General features: G+C 46.0%; 1 protein-coding gene across 10 annotated transcripts in view; it reads left to right on the forward strand.

The window, feature by feature from the left end:
- The window catches only part of HUWE1 (HECT, UBA and WWE domain containing E3 ubiquitin protein ligase 1), a 149,332-nt gene that overhangs the window by 17,726 nt on the left and 111,295 nt on the right, over positions 1–20,311 (forward strand). For 8 of the 10 annotated variants that reach the window (XM_077283730.1, XM_077283729.1, XM_077283732.1 and 5 more), the window contains 21 exons: positions 103–201; positions 298–504; positions 1,006–1,158; positions 1,471–1,533; positions 2,635–2,712; positions 2,827–2,874; positions 2,958–3,026; positions 3,203–3,302; positions 9,540–9,640; positions 9,742–9,892; positions 11,068–11,195; positions 11,376–11,516; positions 12,383–12,488; positions 13,306–13,410; positions 13,500–13,601; positions 13,693–13,773; positions 13,864–13,970; positions 14,435–14,612; positions 14,969–15,087; positions 15,175–15,386; positions 19,760–19,817. In XM_077283730.1, the coding sequence (XP_077139845.1) occupies positions 103–201; positions 298–504; positions 1,006–1,158; positions 1,471–1,533; positions 2,635–2,712; positions 2,827–2,874; positions 2,958–3,026; positions 3,203–3,302; positions 9,540–9,640; positions 9,742–9,892; positions 11,068–11,195; positions 11,376–11,516; positions 12,383–12,488; positions 13,306–13,410; positions 13,500–13,601; positions 13,693–13,773; positions 13,864–13,970; positions 14,435–14,612; positions 14,969–15,087; positions 15,175–15,386; positions 19,760–19,817 (2,406 nt within the window). The remainder of the gene's footprint in view (positions 1–102; positions 202–297; positions 505–1,005; positions 1,159–1,470; positions 1,534–2,634; positions 2,713–2,826; positions 2,875–2,957; positions 3,027–3,202; positions 3,303–9,539; positions 9,641–9,741; positions 9,893–11,067; positions 11,196–11,375; positions 11,517–12,382; positions 12,489–13,305; positions 13,411–13,499; positions 13,602–13,692; positions 13,774–13,863; positions 13,971–14,434; positions 14,613–14,968; positions 15,088–15,174; positions 15,387–19,759; positions 19,818–20,311) is intronic. The other 2 variants (XM_077283728.1, XM_077283735.1) reach the window with 1 other exon arrangement.

Below are 20,311 nucleotides of genomic sequence, written 5' to 3' on the forward strand. Positions count from 1 at the left end.
ATGGCTACACAACGTGTGGCCACCAATGCTTGTGGCAATTTATACCATGCTAGTAGTACTGTTTTCACACACTTCATATTAATGCACATTTCTATCTTGCAGCCTGCTGATTGCAGGTCACTGATTGACAAGCTGAAACTTTGTACTGATGAGCAGCTACTGCTGGAGCTTCAGCAGATCAAAACATGGAATATTGGGAAGGTATGAAACCTGACTCGCCCAGGTGCTGGCGGCTTTTTCGCTTTTGGTTCTGTGCATAGGTAAATGTGCTTTTTTTCTTTTTAATTCATTCTCTAGTGCGAGCTATATCACTGGGTGGACCTCTTGGATCGCTTTGATGGCATCCTGGCTGACGCTGGGCAGACAGTTGAGAACATGTCTTGGATGCTTGTGTGCGATAGACCTGAGAAGGAGCAATTGAAAGCGCTTCTTCTGGCAGTGCTCAACTTCACTGCCTTGCTGATTGAATACAGCTTTTCACGGCATCTCTACAGCTCTATTGAGGTAATGACTGAGTGTACTTGTATGGGGGGTGGAGTTGATATGGTTGGGTTGCTTCTAGTTTTGGGTAAAACAGTCTTGGTGCATTCAAGAAGCGACGCTAAGGATATAGACAAGCGTGATGACTATTTCCGATAAAAAGCAAGAGAGATGGGAACTGGAGCTAGTAAAGAACTGAATTGCTGTCCCCATCTCAAAATGTATAGCCTAGCCACAGAATATGCCACCTTAAAGACCTGCACCCATTTTAAGATTTAGGTAGCCTATCCTGCATGATGCAGTTAACAACCACTGAACAGGTTAGACAGTCCCACACATCTATGGCCTGGATGTGGTGGCATTGGGGGGGGGGGGGTCCTGTTCTTAAGATACATGCAGGTCCCCAAGGAAAATTATCCTCCGTGGGCTTTCGGCCTTTATTGGAAAAGTAAGCATTGGCCCTGTTTCTGTGTCAACCTGTACATAGATCAAAAAAATGCTAATATTATTATTTCTTATTTCTAGCACCTGACAACTTTGCTCGCCTCTTCCGACATGCAAGTTGTGCTGGCTGTTCTCAATCTTCTGTACGTCTTCAGCAAGAGATCCAATTACATCACTCGCCTGGCCTCTGATAAAAGAACACCTCTATTGTCACGGCTACAGCATCTTGCAGAGGTAAACCTAAAGTACACACAGGCCCCCGACTCATCAAGACTGGAGATTTGCACAACAGTCTTAATAAACCGTAAGCTGCTCCACTCCCTGCCAATGCAAGAAATGTATATCAGTTAGAGACCGGACTACATTTCTGCGGGGTGCATTTTGCTGGCTGCGCTGGGCCCCAACACCCCTCCTGGTGGCACTGCAAAAAAAAAAAGTCTCAATTTTTGTTTAACCAGGAGTTGCACAAAATTTTCTAAGATTTCAAACCATTTTAGCTATAAAATCACATTGTAGTCTCCTGTATTTTTTTTTTCGTATTTTCAGAGTTGGGGAGGAAAAGAGAATGGCTTTGGTCTTGCTGAGTGTTGCAAAGACATGCAGATGTCGGTAAGTTTAATGTGTAATAAGTGCCACATTGACTGACTTGCTTGTGTTTCGCACAGAATGACTGTTAAACCAAGTACAGGCACTCTGCACCCTTGTTGTGGCCAAACCTTTAAGTGCATCTTCCCACCTACTTGTTTTCCCCCTTTCTTCTTTGACAGCTCTAGCTTCATAGAACAGCTGAGATGGATGGAAAGCACGTAGGTAGGAAGGGGCACTTACATGTTTGGCCACAATAAGGGTGCACCAATCTCCAGTGCTTGGTTTGAACAGTCATTCTGTGCTGACTGTTCCTCTTAACGGAGGGTCTGCCACAATGTGTGCTTTGGTGGATAGGCATGGCAGTTGGATTTCCATTTCCCATCTAAGTGCTGGACTGTTGGATTTAGCTGAATATTTGTTATATACATATACAACAGAGGTGGAACACATGAGTATAGATTCCATGAAATGTTTTAAATACTAGTACATCCATGTCTTCCTCGCTTCCTCTGTTTCTGTCACTAGCTGGTGCTGTTTCTTTGTTGCAGGCATTGCAGGGCAGTCTGTTTCATACTCTGGTACTTGTGGTGCTGTCTGGGCAGGGGGTTAAGGATTATTTCCTGCACATTGTCAACCCATGAATCCCCTCCCATAAGTCTTGGGGCTGGACCCTTACATAGACCCCTAGCTCCCTTCCTAGAGTTTAAAGTTATAGGTTATACCTGACCCTGTTGCAGTCTCTTTAACTCTGCCACCTTATATATGACTTTTTCCTGCCATCTTGGTCCACCGGCCAGTAGTCGCTCCATAGACCCCATCTGGGACGCTCAAAGTAAATCCATATCCCTTTACATGGGTTAAAGGATGAAGGGTTCCTCTGGGACCTGCTAGACAGTGGCTTGTTCTTAGAAGCCCTTTTATTAGCTGTCAGGTGATGATGAATAAAGCTGTTTTACAAGTACATATTGATGGACAAGAAACCGAAAATGTCAGCTGCAACTTTTTTTTTTTTTTTTTGCCCCATGGGTATCTGGCATGTGGAATTTGCTCAGTTCTGAAGATTTTTTTCTAACAAGCTATCGTCATGTAAACTATTTTCCTATATATATTTTGTTTTTCTAGAAATACCCACCAAGCGCCACGACTCTTCATTTTGAGTTTTATGCAGAACCTGGATCTGAAGTAAAAATAGAAAAAAGGGTGAGTGAAGTGCTTAAAATTGGCTACTAATTTTGGCAACTAATGTCCTGGTGTTTTTAATCGGTGCCCTATGAAGTAGGTGAACTAACCCAATGTCTGCCTTTGTATTTGCAGGCGTCTAGTAATACACTACATTACATTCACATAGAAGAGCTAGATAAGGTAATTTGTTGCTGCATTATACGGTGTGATCATCACTTACACATGAGACTTTGGTTATTAATACTCTGTGCTCTATTTTCCAGATTTCTGAAAGTCCCTCTGAGATTATGGAGTCTCTAACTAAATTGCACAGCATTCCCAAGGATAAGCAGGTACATAGTATTGACAACTTTTAGTTGCTTTATTGATGAATGATCTTATGCATAGGTTTTACATACCAGTAATGGAGATTATTTAATTCCAATGAGTGGCTCGGAGTTTAAGGATTTTACGGTGAGTACACAAAAATCCCTGTATTCTTACGTTATGTTAATTTTATATCCTGTAGATGCTTTTGTTTACCCACATACGGCTTGCACATGGTTTTTCCAATCATAAGAAGAGACTACAAGCCGTCCAGGCCCGACTACATGCCATTTCTATATTAGGTATGTATTTATTTTTATTTTTATCTGTGGTTTAGAACTTGTGTAATGCAGGTTCTACTATAGAATCACTGAGTGGGATATTGTGCCATAATGGGCTATTTCCTATTCTTTTTCCTGGCATGTGGTCCATTCCATTTCTAGAGACCAGCTCTTGAATTTGTTGTCCCCTTTCATTCTGGACAATCAAGGGGCCTTCTTTGTTCCTTTTTAGGTTTTTAGCAATTTTTATTGATTTCTCCTACGCCTCATTGGGGGACACAGGACCATGGGTGTTATGCTGCTGCCACTAGGAGGACACTAAGTAAACACAAAGAATAGCTCCTCCCCTGCAGTATACACCCTCTTGCTGGCTCTCAGAGAACCAGTTCTTGCTTAGTGTCTGTAGGAGGCACTTGGGTCTGCTTTCAGACCCCACCGTTTTTATTTTAGCTTTTTACTTTTTATTCTATTTTTCCTTAACGGAGCGAATGGGGGCGATGGTTCCTTTCTAGGTTCCGATCTCCCCCGAACCATCAACAGGCAAGAACGTGGAGCGTTCCTCCCGTATCCTTTCCTGCAACGTTGGATGCCAGCCCTGAGCTCATATTATAAATAAAAATAAAGATTATTATTATTATGGGCGACAGTTCCTTCGCGTTCTGATCTCCCCCCTCCATAGCAGCCGACCACATGGAGTAGCCCTCCATCTACCTCTCCTGGAGCCAGGTGCATAGCCGGACATGATATATATGGCGTCCGTGCAGCCCCCCCTCTGCATCACCACTGATATAGCGGATGACGCATGGCGGCAGAAGCTCTCCACCCCCTCCCTGACTATGGCGACGGTGGATTGAGCTCCGGCCCACCGCATCAAGTGTGCGTACACTGCGTTGGCCGAGGCGCTAGGGGGGTCCTGGTCCCCGGGGTATGGGAGGTCCGCACCTTAAGCCTTTGTCCATGGGTGGTCCGTAGTGTGGCAACCCCACGAAGGAGTGCAGCTAATGATAGCGCTAATAGCGGTCGCGGCACTGCAGGCAACCGCAGAAGAAAGAAAAAATAATATTTTTTTTTTACCCCCTCAATACAGCCTGGCGTTTTGGTCACGCCCACCACCAGTTAGCCCCGCCCACTTTTTCCTGGCGCTTCTCGTTACGTGTGATGAGCTCCCACTTCCTGGTCTCGGCGGCCATCTTGGGACACCCACAGCCCTGATGCTGCAGCACTGCTCCAGCGTTTCCTATCACAGCCCTCAGGACTAGCGTTTTTCTCTGCGTACACTGCGGACCTGCCCTGGGGACTCAAGACACAGGACCTGGGTAAGCTGCAGACACATAGCTTAACCCTTCCCCTGCTAGTAAGCGCTTTCCTCTAGGCTTTACTATGTCTCAACCAAAGCCTCACAAAAAGTCTGGGAAAACCCCACACTGTATTTTTCGCTGCATGTACCTCTTGTAAGGTATCATTACCCCGGGGTCACAATACTGCATTATGCACAGCTTGTGAACCGGTGACGGCTCAGGAACCACCTGTTGCTGATACTGAACCCAGTGAGCCTAGTCCCCCTGAGTGGGCTACCTCCCTTTCCCGGTCTATGGCATCCCTGGCAAAAGCGTTAGACTCGTTTCGAGACCCTTCCTCTAACCAGGGAACTAATACGGACGACGCTTCCGATGGTCAGAACCCCTCGTACTCCAGGGGTCGTACCTTGCCAAGGAGTTCTCACTCTTCCAGGAAAAGGACTCATGCTATATCCCCAGACCATCACCGGTTTTCGGGTTCTGAGAGCTCCATTTCTCGCTCCCCTTCCATTGGGGCTAGTAGAGAACCTGTTTCAGAGGACGATTCTGATACGTCCCTAGATCAGGAATTTCATCACGATCAGGAGACTCTCGACTCTCTAATTGAGTCAGTGAATAAGGCTTTGAGACTTGAGGAGGAACCCTTATCTAAAACGGATCATGCCGTGTCCTTTAAGAGGACCAAACGAGCTCACAGAATGTTCGCCACTCATCCCGAGTTTAAGCAAATTGTTGAATCTCACAGGATCCGTCCAGATAAACGATTCACAGGGCAGAAGCCCATGGAGTCCAAATATCCCTTTGCCCAGGATCTAAGAAAAGATTGGTCACAATCTCCCCCAGTAGATCCTCCGGTATCGCGCCTGGCTACGAAATCTATTTTATCCTCCTCGGAGGGCGCCTCTATTAAAAATCCAACTGATCGTCAGATCGACCATATGGCGCGTTCAGCCTTTGAAGCCTCAGCGGCCGCACTCTTTCTATCTTTTGCCGCTACGTGGGTGGCTAAGGCTATGACCCACTGGGCTGAGGTCTTGTCTTCAGCAGTACTGGATACCAATCTTCCCCCCCCGAGTTAGCAGACCTCGCTACTCAGATAGCCAGAGCTGGAGATTTTGTAGTGACCGCGTCCCTGGATGCCGCTGACTGCGCTTCTCAAGCAGCAGCAAATGCCATCACCATCCAGAGGTCCCTATGGCTCAGGGACTGGCGTGCGGATTCTACTTCCAAAAAGTCATTGACTTCTCTCCCATATCAGAGCGGTCGCCTTTTTGGCGAAAAGCTTGACCAGTTAATTTCTGACGCCACTGGAGGGAAGAGTAAATTTCTTCCACAAGAGACCCTCTCGGCCCTTTCGGAACCTGCAACCACAGGCTCGGCCCCATTTTTTTTTTTTCGTTACAACTCAAACTGGTCCTCTACTTCCACATCTCCCGGTTCCGGCCGGGCACAACGTGGAGACAGAGGTGCACAGGCCTCTTTTAAGCCTTCCCCTTCATGGAGAGGCAGGCCAAGGCAGCCAGGATCCAGAGGCGCCAGAACGGGCAGACCTTCCACACAATGACTCACTGCGGTATCCGGGGGACACCCTCAAAGTAGGCGGCCGTCTGCTTTCCTTCAGGGCCGCGTGGCTCTCGGTCATTCACGACGAGTGGGTCCGCGGTCTAGTGTCCTCCGGATACAAGATAGATCTCTTATCTCGTCCTCCAAACCGTTTTTTCCTGTCTTCTCCTCCCAGGGCAAAAGCATCAGAGTACTTCAAAGCTATAAGCTCTGAGAAAAGACTGAGTTATTCCGGTCCCTCAAAGCGAAAGGTTTCAAGGTTTTTATTCAAACCTCTTCATTGTTCCAAAGAAGGATGGTACAGTACGGCCCATACTGGACTTAAAACTGCTGAACAAGTTCGTCAGGGTATGACTGTTCCGGATGGAATCGCTTTGTTCTTTCATCGCCTCCATGGAAAAAGGCGAGTTGTTGGCGTCTATAGACATCCAGGACGCATACCTCCACATTCCTATTTTACCTTCTCATCAGAGGTTTCTTCGCTTCGCAGTTCAGGAAAATCACTTTCAATTCGTTGCTCTGCCCTTCGGCCTCGCCACCGCCCCCAGGGTATTCACCAAGGTCATGGCGGCTGCCGTGGCCATACTCCACACCCGAGGAGTGGTGGCGCTCCCTTATTTAGACGATATCCTCATCAAAGGCCCCTCTTTCCACTCCTGCAAGGAAGCTGTGACCATCACAATAGATACCCTTTCTCGACTGAGTTGGAAGATAAACTTCAAAAAATCTTCCCCAGTGCCGGCTCTGCGAATTTCCTTTCTAGGAATGATACTCGACTCACTCGTCCCAGGGGTTGTTTCTTCTTCCCCCGGAAAAGATCTGTCTTACAGCGAGAAGCTCAGAAGCTCTCTCAGCCTCGCTCTCTGTGCTTCAGTATGAGAGTCCTCGGCAGGATGGTAGCAGCTATGGAGGCGGTTCCACTTCCCCAACTACACCTCCGTCCCCTACAGCATGCCCTCCTGTCTGTTTTGGACAGGAACCCGTTCTCCCTAGACCGTCGGTTCCTCCTTCCCCAGCGAGTCAGACAGTCTCTCAGGTGGTGGACATTGAAATCCTCCCTAAATCAAGGGAAGTCTTTTCTTCCAGTACACTGGCTGGTTGTGACAGACGCCAGTCTTCTAGGCTGGGGAGTGGTGTTCCTTCATCACACTGCTCAGGGCTGCTGGTCCCCCCAGGAATCACGCCTTCCAATCAACATCTTGGAAACCCGGGCGATCAGGCTGGCACTTCTCCAGTTCCATCCCTTCCTAGCAGGTTGCCCAATCAGGATTCAGTCCGACAACGCCACTGCAGTGGCATACATCAACCGCCAAGGGGGAACCCGCAGCAGGGCCGCCATGACAGAGGGTAGGCCACATCCTCCGATGGGCCGAGGAAAACCGCTCAGTGATCTCTGCGGTTCACATCCCGGGAGTGGACAATTGGGAGGCAGACTTCCTCAGTCGGCAATGCCTCGACTCGGGGAGTGGTCTCTCCATCCGGAGATCTTCCACTACCAGATCTGCTGTCATTGGGGAACCCCGGACGTGGATCTGATGGCCTCACGGCTGAATTTCAAGGTTCCAGACTTCATGGCTCGGTCCCACGATCCGGCAGCCATCGGGGCAGACGCTCTTGTACTCCCGTGGCATCATTTTCGGCTTCCGTACATATTTCCCCCGCTTCCTCTCCTGCAGAGAGTCATCAAGAAAATCAGAGCGGAGAGGGTACCGGTAATCCTGATTGCGCCAGATTGGCCGGGCCGGGTGTGGTACGCGGAACTAGTTCAACTAGTTGCCGACGTTCCCTGGCGAATACCGTTTCGCGCAGATCTGCTATCTCAAGGCCCCTTATACCACCAGAACTCAGGCCCTGTGTTTGACGGCATGGCCGTTGAGTCCTGGGTCCTAACCCAGGCAGGTTTCTCTCCAGAAGTCATAGCTACCATGATCAGCGCTATAAAGCCTACGCCTATGCGTATCTATCATCGTGCTTGGAAGACTTTCTTTTCATGGTGTAGCGACCGAGGACGTTCTCCTCTACATTTTTCCATCCCTTCCATTCTCGAGTTCTTACAAACGGGTTTGGACTTGGGTCTCGCCCTTAGTTCTCTCAAAGGGCAGATCTCAGCCCTGTCTGTTCTCTTCCAACGCAGGATTGCCAACAGATTACAGGTCAAGACGTTTATTCAGGGAGTCTCCCATCGGGCGCCCCCCTATAGGATGCCGTTGGAACCATGGGATCTTAATCTGGTCCTCGGAGTCTTGCAACAGGCTCCTTTCGGACCTGTATAGGAGGTTTCCCTGTCTCTTCTTTCATGGAAAGTTGCTTTTCTAGTTGCGGTCACCTCTATTAGACGAGTCTCCGAGCTGGCAGCTGTGTCCTCTCAAGTTCCGTTCCTGAATCTTCATCAGGATAAGGTGGTTTTGAGGACATCTTCGTCTCTTCTACCGAAAGTTGTATCCTCTTTTCATCTCAATGAGGAGATTGTCTTACCGTCACACTGTCCGGCACCAGTCCATCGCATCGAGAAGGCCCTTCACACACTGGATTTAGTGAGAGCTCTTAGGAGATACATCTCGCGGACAGCGTCTTTCCGCAGGTCAGATGCCCTATTCGTGCTCCCGGAAGGACCGAGGAAAGGGTTTCCCGCTTCCAAGGCGACAATAGCCAAATGGATCAGTTCGGCTATTCAAGAGTCCTACCGAGTCAGAGGTCTTCCTGTCCCAGCAGGGATTAAGGCTCACTTCACTCGGTCAGTGGGTGCGTCTTTGGCCATCTGGCCCCAAGTTTCGGCAGCACAAGTTTGTAAGGCTGCGACTTGGTCCAGCCTGCATACCTTTACAAAACATTACCACATTCACTCTCAAGCCTCGGCTGATGCGACCGTCGGCAGACGAATTCTGCAGGCGGCTGTGCCGCATGTGTAATTTGTGGGTACAAGCAGCAATTGCAGTTGTTTCCCACCCAGGGACTGCTTTAGGACGTCCCATGGTTCTGTGTCCCTCAATGAGGCGTAGCAGAAAAGGACATTTTTGTGTACTCACCGTAAAATCCTTTTCTCCGAGCCAATCATTGGGGGACACAGCACTCACCCTGTTAGCCTATTGGCTTTGTTTTTTGTTGAGTTAACTTGTTTTTTGACATAGTTCATCCTTGTTAAATATTAAGCTCCTACTGCTTTGTTACCGAACTGGTTCACAGAGAGCCAGCAGGAGGGGGTGTATACTGCAGGGGAGGAGCTATTTTTTCTGTGTTTACTTAGTGTCCTCCTAGTGGCAGCAGCATAACACCCATGGTCCTGTGTCCCCAATAATTGGCTCAGAGAAAAGGATTTTACGGTGAATACACAAAAATCTCCTTTTCTTCCTTCTGTGCTTGTTTTAATGTAACTTCAATCTTTGCTGTCTTTTTACAGTTTATTCTAATGCCTTGCAAGAGTCTGCAAATAGTATTCTTTACAATGGTTTAATAGAGGAATTAGTGGATGTTCTCCAGATAACAGACAAGCAGCTCATGGTAAGGCCATCTTCCCCCAAACCAGCAAAGCACGGACTTACACTAAGGTACTGTGTATAACAAATGTTTGTTTTTGTTTTGTTTCTCTTTCATCTCAATAGGATATTAAGGCGGCATCTCTGAGAACTTTGACCTCTATTGTTCACTTGGAAAGAACGCCCAAATTAAGCAGCATCATTGACTGCACTGGTACTGCCTCTTACCATGGTTTTTTACCTGTTCTTGTCCGAAACTGTATTCAGGCTATGATTGGTGAGTGCAAAAAATGTTGTTCCACCTCTGTTTTTAAAAGGGAGCTTGTTAGCAAGAAATGACTGTTCAAACCAAGCACAGGCAGTCCTTGCACCCTAGGTAGGTGTGTGTGTGTGTGTGTGTGTGTGTGTGTGTGTGTGTGTGTTTATGTGTTTCAGTGCTCATACCCACATACTTTATTTTCTATATTTCTCCATGCTCCAGGTTTACAGGAGCCAAAGGAGGGTGGAAATAGTTGGAAAACAAATGGGTAGGAAGGTTGCAGTGAACTGCTCTGGTGCATTAAGCGCCTGTGCTTGGTTTGAGCATGGGTAGTTTTTAAAGGATGGTTGTGTCATTAGGCAACCACCTAATATGAGAGCTTATTTCTTAGACCCCTGCTAAAAGGCTGACGATGGGTGAAAGTTGCAGTTGGTAGCTTTATATCCCACATTGCTTATTGGTGGCTGTCCGCACTGGCTCGTGGAGAGGATTTTTGTGTCAGATCCTTGGCTGACTTCCCCCACCATTTACTTTGTAATACAAACATTAAATAATTTTGGTTCAGGGATAAATGACAAACAATTAAAAAAAAAAAAAACACACCAAAACGTAACACAATATGACTCCAAGCAGCATCAAGTGTCAAAGTTGGTCAGCTTATTAAGCGCTTCAAATCAATACATAGCTTGTCAAGTTTGGAGACTTAGCAGAAGATATTCCAAGTTGTTGAAAGCCACTGATTCTCAACCCAGCACACTTTCATATGTGGAAGCAGTATCCAGCTTTTTACCATCATTTTTTTTTATCTGCTTATAAAATCTACTTGCATGAAGCAGATACTGGATAGAATTCCAAAATGTCAAAGTAACGCAATTGCAAGGATTCAAGAGAAAACCGTTCCAGAAGCCCTGGATGAAGCCGATCAGGCGAAACTTCATCCTGTGTCTAATAAATACTGCTTCTCTTGAAGCTTTGAAATTGCGATACTTCTCTACTTTTGGAATTCTTTCCATTATTTTTCATTCAAATAGATTTCAGAACCCCAAAAAAATGCATGATGTTGAATAGTTTCCCTGTATGAAAAGCCTGGATGTGCCATGGTGAAAATCAGTAGCTTTCACCAACTCGGAATATCATCTGCTCTCCATTGATAAGAGTTTTTATTTTGCTTAATTATCTCCTCTTCTTTCCAGACCCAACGATGGAGCCGTACCCCCATCAGTTTGCCACCGCTCTTTTCTCATTCTTATATCATCTAGCCAGTTACGACGCTGGTGGAGAAGCACTGGTTTCCTGCGGCATGATGGAAGCACTTTTAAAGGTATTTTGTGGTTTTGTGTCTTTCAGTATTGCTTACAGTAAAAGCAAACAGAGCATGATGTATAAAGATATATAAGCTGAGGATACAGTGAGGATTTAGCTGCTGTTGTCTTCCCGTTAGAAATTTTCTGTTTATTTGCAGCATTGTTGTGAGCGTTCTCTTCGGCATTATATTTCTCAGGTGATCAAGTTCCTAGGAGATGAACAGGACCAGATCACGTTTGTGACGCGAGCCGTTAGGGTTGTTGACCTCATTACCAACCTAGATATGGCTGCATTTCAGTCTCACAGCGGCCTGTCCATATTCATTTATCGGCTGGAGGTGAGATTAAGAATTGTTTCTTTAGATGAAAACCTTTCCAATCTTTATTCCTTTGTGTATAAATGATAGAAATATTCCCATAACGAGCCCCCAATTTAATTTTTTTTGGCTAGGTGAGGTAATTGGCAAATTGCGGCTGCCAGGCTGTAATGTTTATATACCTGTAACGCTCAATGTGCTTGTGTATCACTGGCTTATGAGATCAATTAACATCACCACCACCACCACCCCTTGCACTCTTGTCTGTCTCTGTCGCTCGCTGCCCCTTGCGCCCTTTTCTGTCGCTCGCTGCCCCTTGCGCCCCTTTCTGTCGCTCGCTGCCTCTCTGGCTGCCCCTCGCCTCTCTGGCTGCCCCTCGCCTCTCTGGCTGCCCCTCGCCTCTCTGGCTGCCCCTCGCCTCTCTGGCTGCCCCTCGCCTCTCTGGCTGCCCCTCGCCTCTCTGGCTGCCCCTCGCCTCTCTGGCTGCCCCTCGCCTCTCTGGCTGCCCCTCGCCTCTCTGGCTGCCCCTCGCCTCTCTGGCTGCCCCTCGCCTCTCTGGCTGCCCCTCGCCTCTCTGGCTGCCCCTCGCCTCTCTGGCTGCCCCTCGCCTCTCTGGCTGCCCCTCGCCTCTCTGGCTGCCCCTCGCCTCTCTGGCTGCCCCTCGCCTCTCTGGCTGCCCCTCGCCTCTCTGGCTGCCCCTCGCCTCTCTGGCTGCCCCTCGCCTCTCTGGCTGCCCCTCGCCTCTCTGATCTTATTTGTTTGGGTTGAGTCATGAAGGACCCAGACGCATGATAGATTACTTGTCCTGCTGAAATCTCCTCCAAGTTGTCGAATTTTCTGGAATGTCTGTTTTTACTCTAATGCTCTTACTCTTGTTTTCTTCTCAGCATGAAGTTGATTTGTGCAGGAAAGAGTGTCCATTTGTCATTAAACCAAAAATCCAGCGCCCGAGCACTGTTCAAGAGGGAGAAGAGATGGAAACTGACATGGAAGGTAGTTCACTGTCAATTCACTTCTGCTTGTAAAGTCGCTTCACATTCTACATGTGTTCTGTTCATTTAAATGGTTATTCCCAGAATAACAAGTTATCCCTTCGCTGTGGGATAGGTGATAAAGTACTAATCGCCAGTGGACTAACCTCTGAACCCCCAAGCAATCCCAAGAGCCGGTCTCTGGGACCCCTGACATCACAACTTTTTCCTGCAGTCCCACAAACAAAGAAAAAGAAACCAAGCATATGCAGCTCTTCTCTATTCAAACCTTAGCTCTACAGAGCCCAATTGTTGCTGATCGCTTAAAGTATATCACTTAACCCATAGATAAAGGTATAATTTATTTTAAAAGGAATCTGTCACTGGGTGTTTGCTACCTCATCTGACAGCAGCATGAAGCAGAGGTGGAGACCCTGATTCCAGCAAAGAATCACTTAGTTTACTGGGTGCTGCAGATGTAGCTGTTCTCTGAACGCTAAGCTCTGTATAGTCCCTCCTACACCACTAATTGGCAGCTTTTTGTGTACACTGTGCATAGGCAGAAAACTGCTTGTCAGCGGTGAGGGCATGGTTGGACCAGGACACAGGAAACACTTAGTCCAGTAATGATGATCTGCTGATAAAACACTATTGAAATTGCTTAACTTAGTAAGTGACACTTCTGCAATCAGGATCTTAGCTCCTACATCATGATGCTAGGATTACATTGAAAAAACCTGCAGATAAATAATAGTTTAAGAAAGATCCTTTCAAATGAAACTCTTGGATCCATTGATCAGTATTAAACTGTCCTCCTAGCAGTATCCTTTGTGTCATAGTGTCTGACGTAGCCATGGAAAGCAGCCCAGGTCCTTCCACCTCTACAGATCCTCGGCCTATGACGACAAGCAGTAGTGCAGGGAGTTTAGTAATGCCACGCTCTGGTAAGGATTCTCACCATTGCAAAACTACCGTACAACTCCAAATTAAAAGGAGGGGCATGTTTTACAAGACTGCTTTCTTTACTTTTCAGGGGTGCAGTGCATTCCGCAAAGAGCAGCCTTGTTGAAATCTATGCTAAATTTTTTGAAGAAAGCAATTCAGGATCCCGCTTTCTCAGACGGAATTCGCCATGGTAGGCTTTTTTAATTTATTTATTAGAAAGATTTGCTATATTAACAGCGTGAACTTTTAAGATGTGACTTTTTTTCCTTTTGTTATATTAGTAATGGATGGAACGCTTCCGACTTCCCTGAAACACATAATCAGTAATGCAGAATATTATGGCCCTTCCCTCTTCTTGCTGGGTAAGGCGAATACAGAAATCGGATTATGTAAGGACGATGTCTCGATCCATGGTTGTATTACAGAGTTGCCTTGTGTGTTCCTTCCTGCAGCTACTGAAGTGGTAACGGTCTTCGTGTTTCAAGAGCCCTCTCTTCTCTCCTCTCTCCAAGACAATGGATTGACAGATGTAATGCTGCACGCCCTCCTTATAAAAGATGTAAGAATCTCCCTATATGTGAGCGTTTTTTTCCCCCGGCAAAAGTCATTCTGTCCCATTCAAGTATTCCTAAAGCATCTGGTAACACTGATTGTTGGTAAATACCACAGTACTAAGATATCATCTGTTTAGTAAAGAAATAAAAATGCTGGAGTGTCATTTCTTAGTTTTCTGCATTGTGCTATTCCTCTGTTTAAACCTGGAAATGTATAAAGAAAGTAGGATCTACCATGACATGCATAACGTAGCCAGTGATCGTGGTATTTGCTACATCAAATGCCATGATCAAATTTGATGTGGTCATGACCATGACATACTGGTTCCAAGAAAATCAGGTTTTGGTTTCTCGCTACCTGCGGGGGTCGTAGCACATTCTCTCATGTTGCATGTTGCATTGGGTGTGATCTTTTTCCTGTGTGTGGATTTTGCTGATGAGTTTACCCTCCCCTTCTTTCTCTTTTTAGGTACCTGCTACCCGGGAGGTTCTAGGCTCCCTTCCAAATGTTTTCAGTGCACTTTGTCTGAATGCCCGTGGTTTGCAATCATTTGTGCAGTGCCAACCTTTCGGAAGACTTTTTAAAGTGTTGTTATCACCAGACTACCTTCCTGCAATGAGGAGAAGACGTAGCTCAGATCCATTGGGTAAGTAACCAATTAACTTCTTAAGGGGCACAAAGCTGTTAACGTGGAGCTATGGGTGTTAGTTTTTTAAAAAAAGACCAAATATTTCTTTTTTTTAGACTCTTGAGCATGTATATATAATTCCTTGCTAGTACAACTTTCAATGTATCAGTTTGCTAATCTATGAATAATTATCATACAGCTGTGCCAGGATTTAGATACTGGCTTTTAGCCAAAAAAAAGATTTAGTCCACGGTACGTCCCAATTTTCTCTAAACCACCTCTAACCCCTGCTGAAGAGACCTGTAGTGCAGCATAGGATATAGCTCTCTTCAGGTCTCTAGCGGAGGGATTAAGAGGCCCGTGGTCTCTTCCAGCCTTGACCTCTCTCCGGTCTCCTGCAGGCGATACGGCCTCTAACCTGGGCAGTGCTGTTGATGAGCTGATGAGGCATCAGCCCACGTTAAAAACAGATGCCACCACTGCTATTATTAAGGTAAGGCTTAAGTAATGTCATAAAAAGTAGTTGTCTTCAATGTCACATAGGTGGTCTGAGTCTATTGTCATCTCTTCTATTTTTTAGCTTTTAGAAGAAATATGCAATCTTGGTAGGGACCCAAAGTACATTTGTCAAAAGCCATCCATTCAGAAGGCTGATGGCACAGCCACTGCCCCTCCACCCCGGTCTAACCATGCGGCAGAGGAGGCTTCCAGTGAGGATGAGGAGGAGGAAGAAGTGCAAGCTATGCAAAGCTTCAGTGCAAATCAGCAAAGCGAAATTGAACCAAGCCAACAGTAAGTGATCCTTTTACTCTCTGTATCCATGTTGGAACAGTAAAGAGAATGTGTTGTCCCTGCTTATGTATACGGACTGAATCACTTAGCTTCCTGCATTGTTTGAGGCAGGCCAGCGAGATTGTCTTACTATTGAGGGTGTCTCGGAGGTTAGTTATTCATTGATCTGACATTTCAGTATATTTTTAATTGACTTGGCTTGCGCATGATTGAAGAAAATGTAGACTAAATTGTGCTGTTAAATGTGTTCACAGTGAATAAATTGAAAGATTTTTCTTATTTCTTTATTGCTTCATTGGGGGACACAGGTGATCATGGGTGTATGCTGCTGTCGCAAGGCGGCTGACACTAGGCAGAAAAAGGAAAATGGCTCCTCAGCAGTATACACCCACCAACTGGTACGAAGCACATCAGTTACTGATAAAGCAGTAGGAGAAGCAACCAAAACTCAACAAATGTACCAACCCAACAACAAAGGAACGTAGGCCTAATAGGTCGCAAACATGGAGGGTGCGGTGTCCCCCAATGAAGGCTCAAAGATGGAGAGAATTTACAGTGAATACCAAAAATCCCTCTTTCTTTATCGCTTCATTGGGGGACACAGGTAACCATGGGACGTTCCAACGCATTCCCAAGGATGGGAAACAGAAAAAATGCAAAGAAAACAGACTCGGGTCGGCCGGTGTGCAAACGCCACCTGCAGCACCTTCCTTCCCAGGCCTGCATCAGACGAGGCATGGGTATGAACCCTGTAAAACCTCGCAAAGGTGTGCAAAGATGACCAGGTCGCAGGCTTACAAATCTGCAAAGCAGAAGGCCTGGTGACAAACTGCCCAGGAAACTCCCACCGCCCGTGTGGAGTGAGCCTTTTACCCCGGAGAAGGATGTTTGTCCTGAAAGTTATATGCCTCCAATATTGCCAAACGAATCCAACGGGCAATAGTGGACTTGGAAGCTGGGAGCCCCTTACGACGTCCCTCAATGAAGGCTCCAAGAAAGATTTTAAGTACCAAAAATCCCTCTCTTACTTTAATTGGGGGAGGAGGATACACAAACCATGGGTAAAAAGACCTCCCCTATGAGACCGATACCAATAAATAAAGGAGGCTTCTCGTGTGCAGAGACTTAGCTAATCGGTTTGTACTCAGCTGTTGCTGAAGGAAAAAGAAAATTGAACAAGACTGACAGATTTTGTGGTTTGTAATAAAAATAAAATCCTTGCTGGTTTATAGAATTGTCAACATAGGAAGCGTGTGATATCTTTAATGGGGCTGTCCACTTCTTGGATAACCCCTTCTCAATCACCATGTTTTCTCCCATGTAAAATAACCACAATACTCATCCTTCTGCACAGGCGCCATACCAGTGATGTCTGCACATGCCACATAATGTTAAACCGTGCCAACCCTGGGTGGCATGCGCTGACATTGCTGGGATGGCGGCTACCCAGGCGGGGGAATATATTATCATGCCGGGCGATATTTTGATAAGGGGTTGTCCGATTAATGGACAACTCCTTCAAGCCTAATAGAAAAAGTAAAATCAACAGGTGGACGTCTGAGCGGTTTCAACACCTTCCGACCAATCGATGCAATAGAGTGCAGAACTTGTAGAATTTGGCAGAGGTGTGCATGGAGGACCATGTAGGGGTGTTGAATACCTGTAGTGTTGATGCTTGGTAGAGTGTCATGTATAAAAGATGAGGGTGTATCCTGTACTTAAAGTTATGCCTCATAGAGCAGATGCAGCAACAGCGTTTTCTTGGAGGCTCCCATCCGCTTATGTGGTCTGTCTGGGACAACAATGGCAAAATTGTGCAGGAACCGGATTGTACAAAGGCAATAAGGCCAATCAAAAAGCCAGACCTGACCTCCAGACCAAAGTTATAAATTTAGGCTGCAGACAGAGAATTGTGTTCACATAATGGGGGTAGCCGAGCTGGTGTGATCCAATATACATTCGTCCTACCCTCAAGGAGCAGAAAGCAACTACCAGTTAGATAATTTCTGTAAGTTTCTCCTCGTTTTTTTTATACTGTTTTGCATAAGTTGTATGTCTTTTTATTATCATATTTTTATACCTTTTTCTTAGTGTAAGCATTGAACCTTTTTTGTTATTAAAGTATAAAACTTTAACAAGTTGAACCTTGAATGTTCTAAAAGAATCCATAGCCTAAGGTGTGTGAGCCTTATGAGTGATAGACATATTTTATTAGTATTCTTAGTTCCGGGACTCATTGCCCGTGTATTCGGTGAGTGGTGGCAGCGTGTATGAGCGGGTGTGTGGCCTGGGTCGGTGTGTGATTTATGCTCCCATTACAGCATAGGACAGAGGTTAAATGCTGGACTGAGAGAGGGGAGATAGATAACCCTTGCAGGCACAACCCCAAGTCACGTGTGAGAGCGGACACGTGACGAATAAGTGACACCACGGAGAAGGGATCCGTGACAACCATGACATCCAGGTACCACAAAATTCAAGGTAAAGTTTCATGGAGGGTAGCTCTTCCCACCACTGAAAGTATGGGTGATACAGATGCCTTGATAAGTCTAAGGATAGGTCGGCATCCTTGGCCTGACCAAGGACAGATCGTTTTGGGAATGCATTGGAAGTCAAGATGGCATCTTGAACTGCCATGCTATTAAATACAGGGTTCTAAAATTCTGGCCAGATTGGATGTGGAGAAAGCAAATCTGGGCAAGTGGGATGGCATCAAAAGACATCTGTCAAGGTGGTGCAGAAGCATTTTGGGCAGATGACCAGAATCCCTTTTGCCATGATCACCTGAAGCACCAGAGGAAAGTAGCAAGGAAAACTGATAAAGCCAAGTGAGTGGAGTCCTTGGGATTATAGGCTGTGGTACCTCTTGGCTCATTTGAGGTGCCCCAGCACTCGAGACAAAATATTGGGATGAGTGGATGTTACCTGAAATCATGTGCCGGAGAAAGAAAGATTGCGCTTCACTCCACAACAAGAGATCAGTTTCCCATGGCTTCCAACAGCTTTGGGTCGTGTGATGTAGAAAACTGTATATACCTGCCCTTTCCCACTGGGGAAAAAAAATTACAGTCTGGAATGTTGCTGGGCCAAGGAGACCGGCTGCATATGGCCTTAACCCTCTTGCCCAGGATCTTTTGTCTAGAACTGGAGAGGCAGAGAAGATACGTTGACTGAAAGGAGTCATTTCTGAATGTGATTTGCTTGTCATCTTGGAGAAGTGCATGTGCCCCTGATGTGTTGAATAAACCCAAGCATCTTCACCAGAGATGGTCCTATGTCCTGAAAGGAGGGAACAAGGCAATCTCCTACCAAAGTCTCTGGCTTGAGAAGATCCTCTGGCTGATTCCAAAGAAAGCTGCTTGCTTTGCCAGTCAATCTTTTCACTGAGCTCCAGTCATGATCCTGGCTTTGAGCTTTTTCTGTCACATTTGGAAACACTCTTGGACACCAAAGTTGACACACAGACTGAGTGTGGAGCTTAACCTGTTGCTGTGAAATTGAATTTGGAGAACCTTTCGGTGCCTTTTTAGTAGATTTAGAGAGGTGAGATACAGGAGTGTCCTTTGTGGTGATGCACATTTAGGAGACAGGTCCACAAGAAAGGGTTAAAAGATGTCAAAGCATTTGGGTTTTTGGAATTTCTTGCCATGTTGTCTTCCAGGACTTCAGAAGACCGAGTGGTTGCCTGAGTCGGTGTTTTTGTGAGAATTTGGTGCTTGAAGATATGAGGCAGATGCTTCTGCATCTTTGCTCTGTACGGTGTTCTGTCTAAAATAAGGAATTTTCCGCTTCCTTGGCTGGTTTGTGGATGGAGTAATGGACTAGAAGAGGACAAATAAGGTAGACCTCACCTGACACTTGAAAATTTGCATCTGCAAACTGCACATGCATGGGTAACTGAGACTTGCCCACTCTTCCATGTTTTGACAATGCACATTAGCCTAGAAAGTGGCAAAAATGGAGAGAACGGTGGTGTTCAGCTCATTAGAGTGGATTCTAAATTTAGAGCAGGAACAATGGCAAATATAGAGTCTGACGAGCCTTCGAAGAGGGAGTGAAAAAAACAGGTCTCTTGATACATGCTGAAAAGTCATGCCTAGATCAGTAGTGATCTACAAAAAGATGGCAGAAGGGGTAGAGGATTGGAGAAGTATGTGGTTCCGTGGCGAGAGTGACAGTGTGACTCATTTTACCGCTTCATGGGTTATTCCGATGGAGACTAGTAAATCACTATCCTTTATTTTTTTCCTCTAGCCTTGACCTAATCAGTGCGAACCTCACGGGCAATTCCTATGTGTTTCTTGAAAAAATTATACTCTGCATAAATTCCCTTTTTTAAAATTGCGCCTTGTAATAGTACTTTTCTTTCATAGTGTTGTGGGAACCGAAGAAAGAATCCCAATTCCTCTCATGGATTACATTCTCAACGTGGTGAGTTTCGTGGCAGATTTAGTAAATATTGTCATACCATCACTAAAATATCACGTGGGGCCCATATTACCATACCCTGCACAGCCAGTGTCTGAAGCAGCCACTGTAAGGCTGTGTTCACACGTTGCAGATTATTCGCGGTTTTTTCGCGGTTTTTTCCCTATAAAAACGCTATAAAACCGCAAATAATCTGCTTATATTATGCATCCTATCATTTTTAATGAATTCTGCACTTTTTGTACACATGATGCGTTTTTTTCCGCGGTAAAAACGCATCGCGGTAAAAAACGCAGCATGTTCATTAATTTTGTGGTTTTTTTGCGGATTTCCCACTTAAAATGCATTGGGAAGTGTCCGGAAAAAACCGCGGCAAAAACGCGTCAAAACTGCGGCAAAATCGCGGCAAAAACGCACGCGGTTTTCTTGTGGATTTCTTGCAGAAAATGTCTGGAATTCTCCAGAATTTTCTGCAAGAAATCCTGAACGTGTGCACA

Source organism: Ranitomeya variabilis, chromosome 2 (genome assembly GCF_051348905.1).
Source record: "Ranitomeya variabilis isolate aRanVar5 chromosome 2, aRanVar5.hap1, whole genome shotgun sequence".
NCBI classification, from domain to species: domain Eukaryota; kingdom Metazoa; phylum Chordata; class Amphibia; order Anura; family Dendrobatidae; genus Ranitomeya; species Ranitomeya variabilis.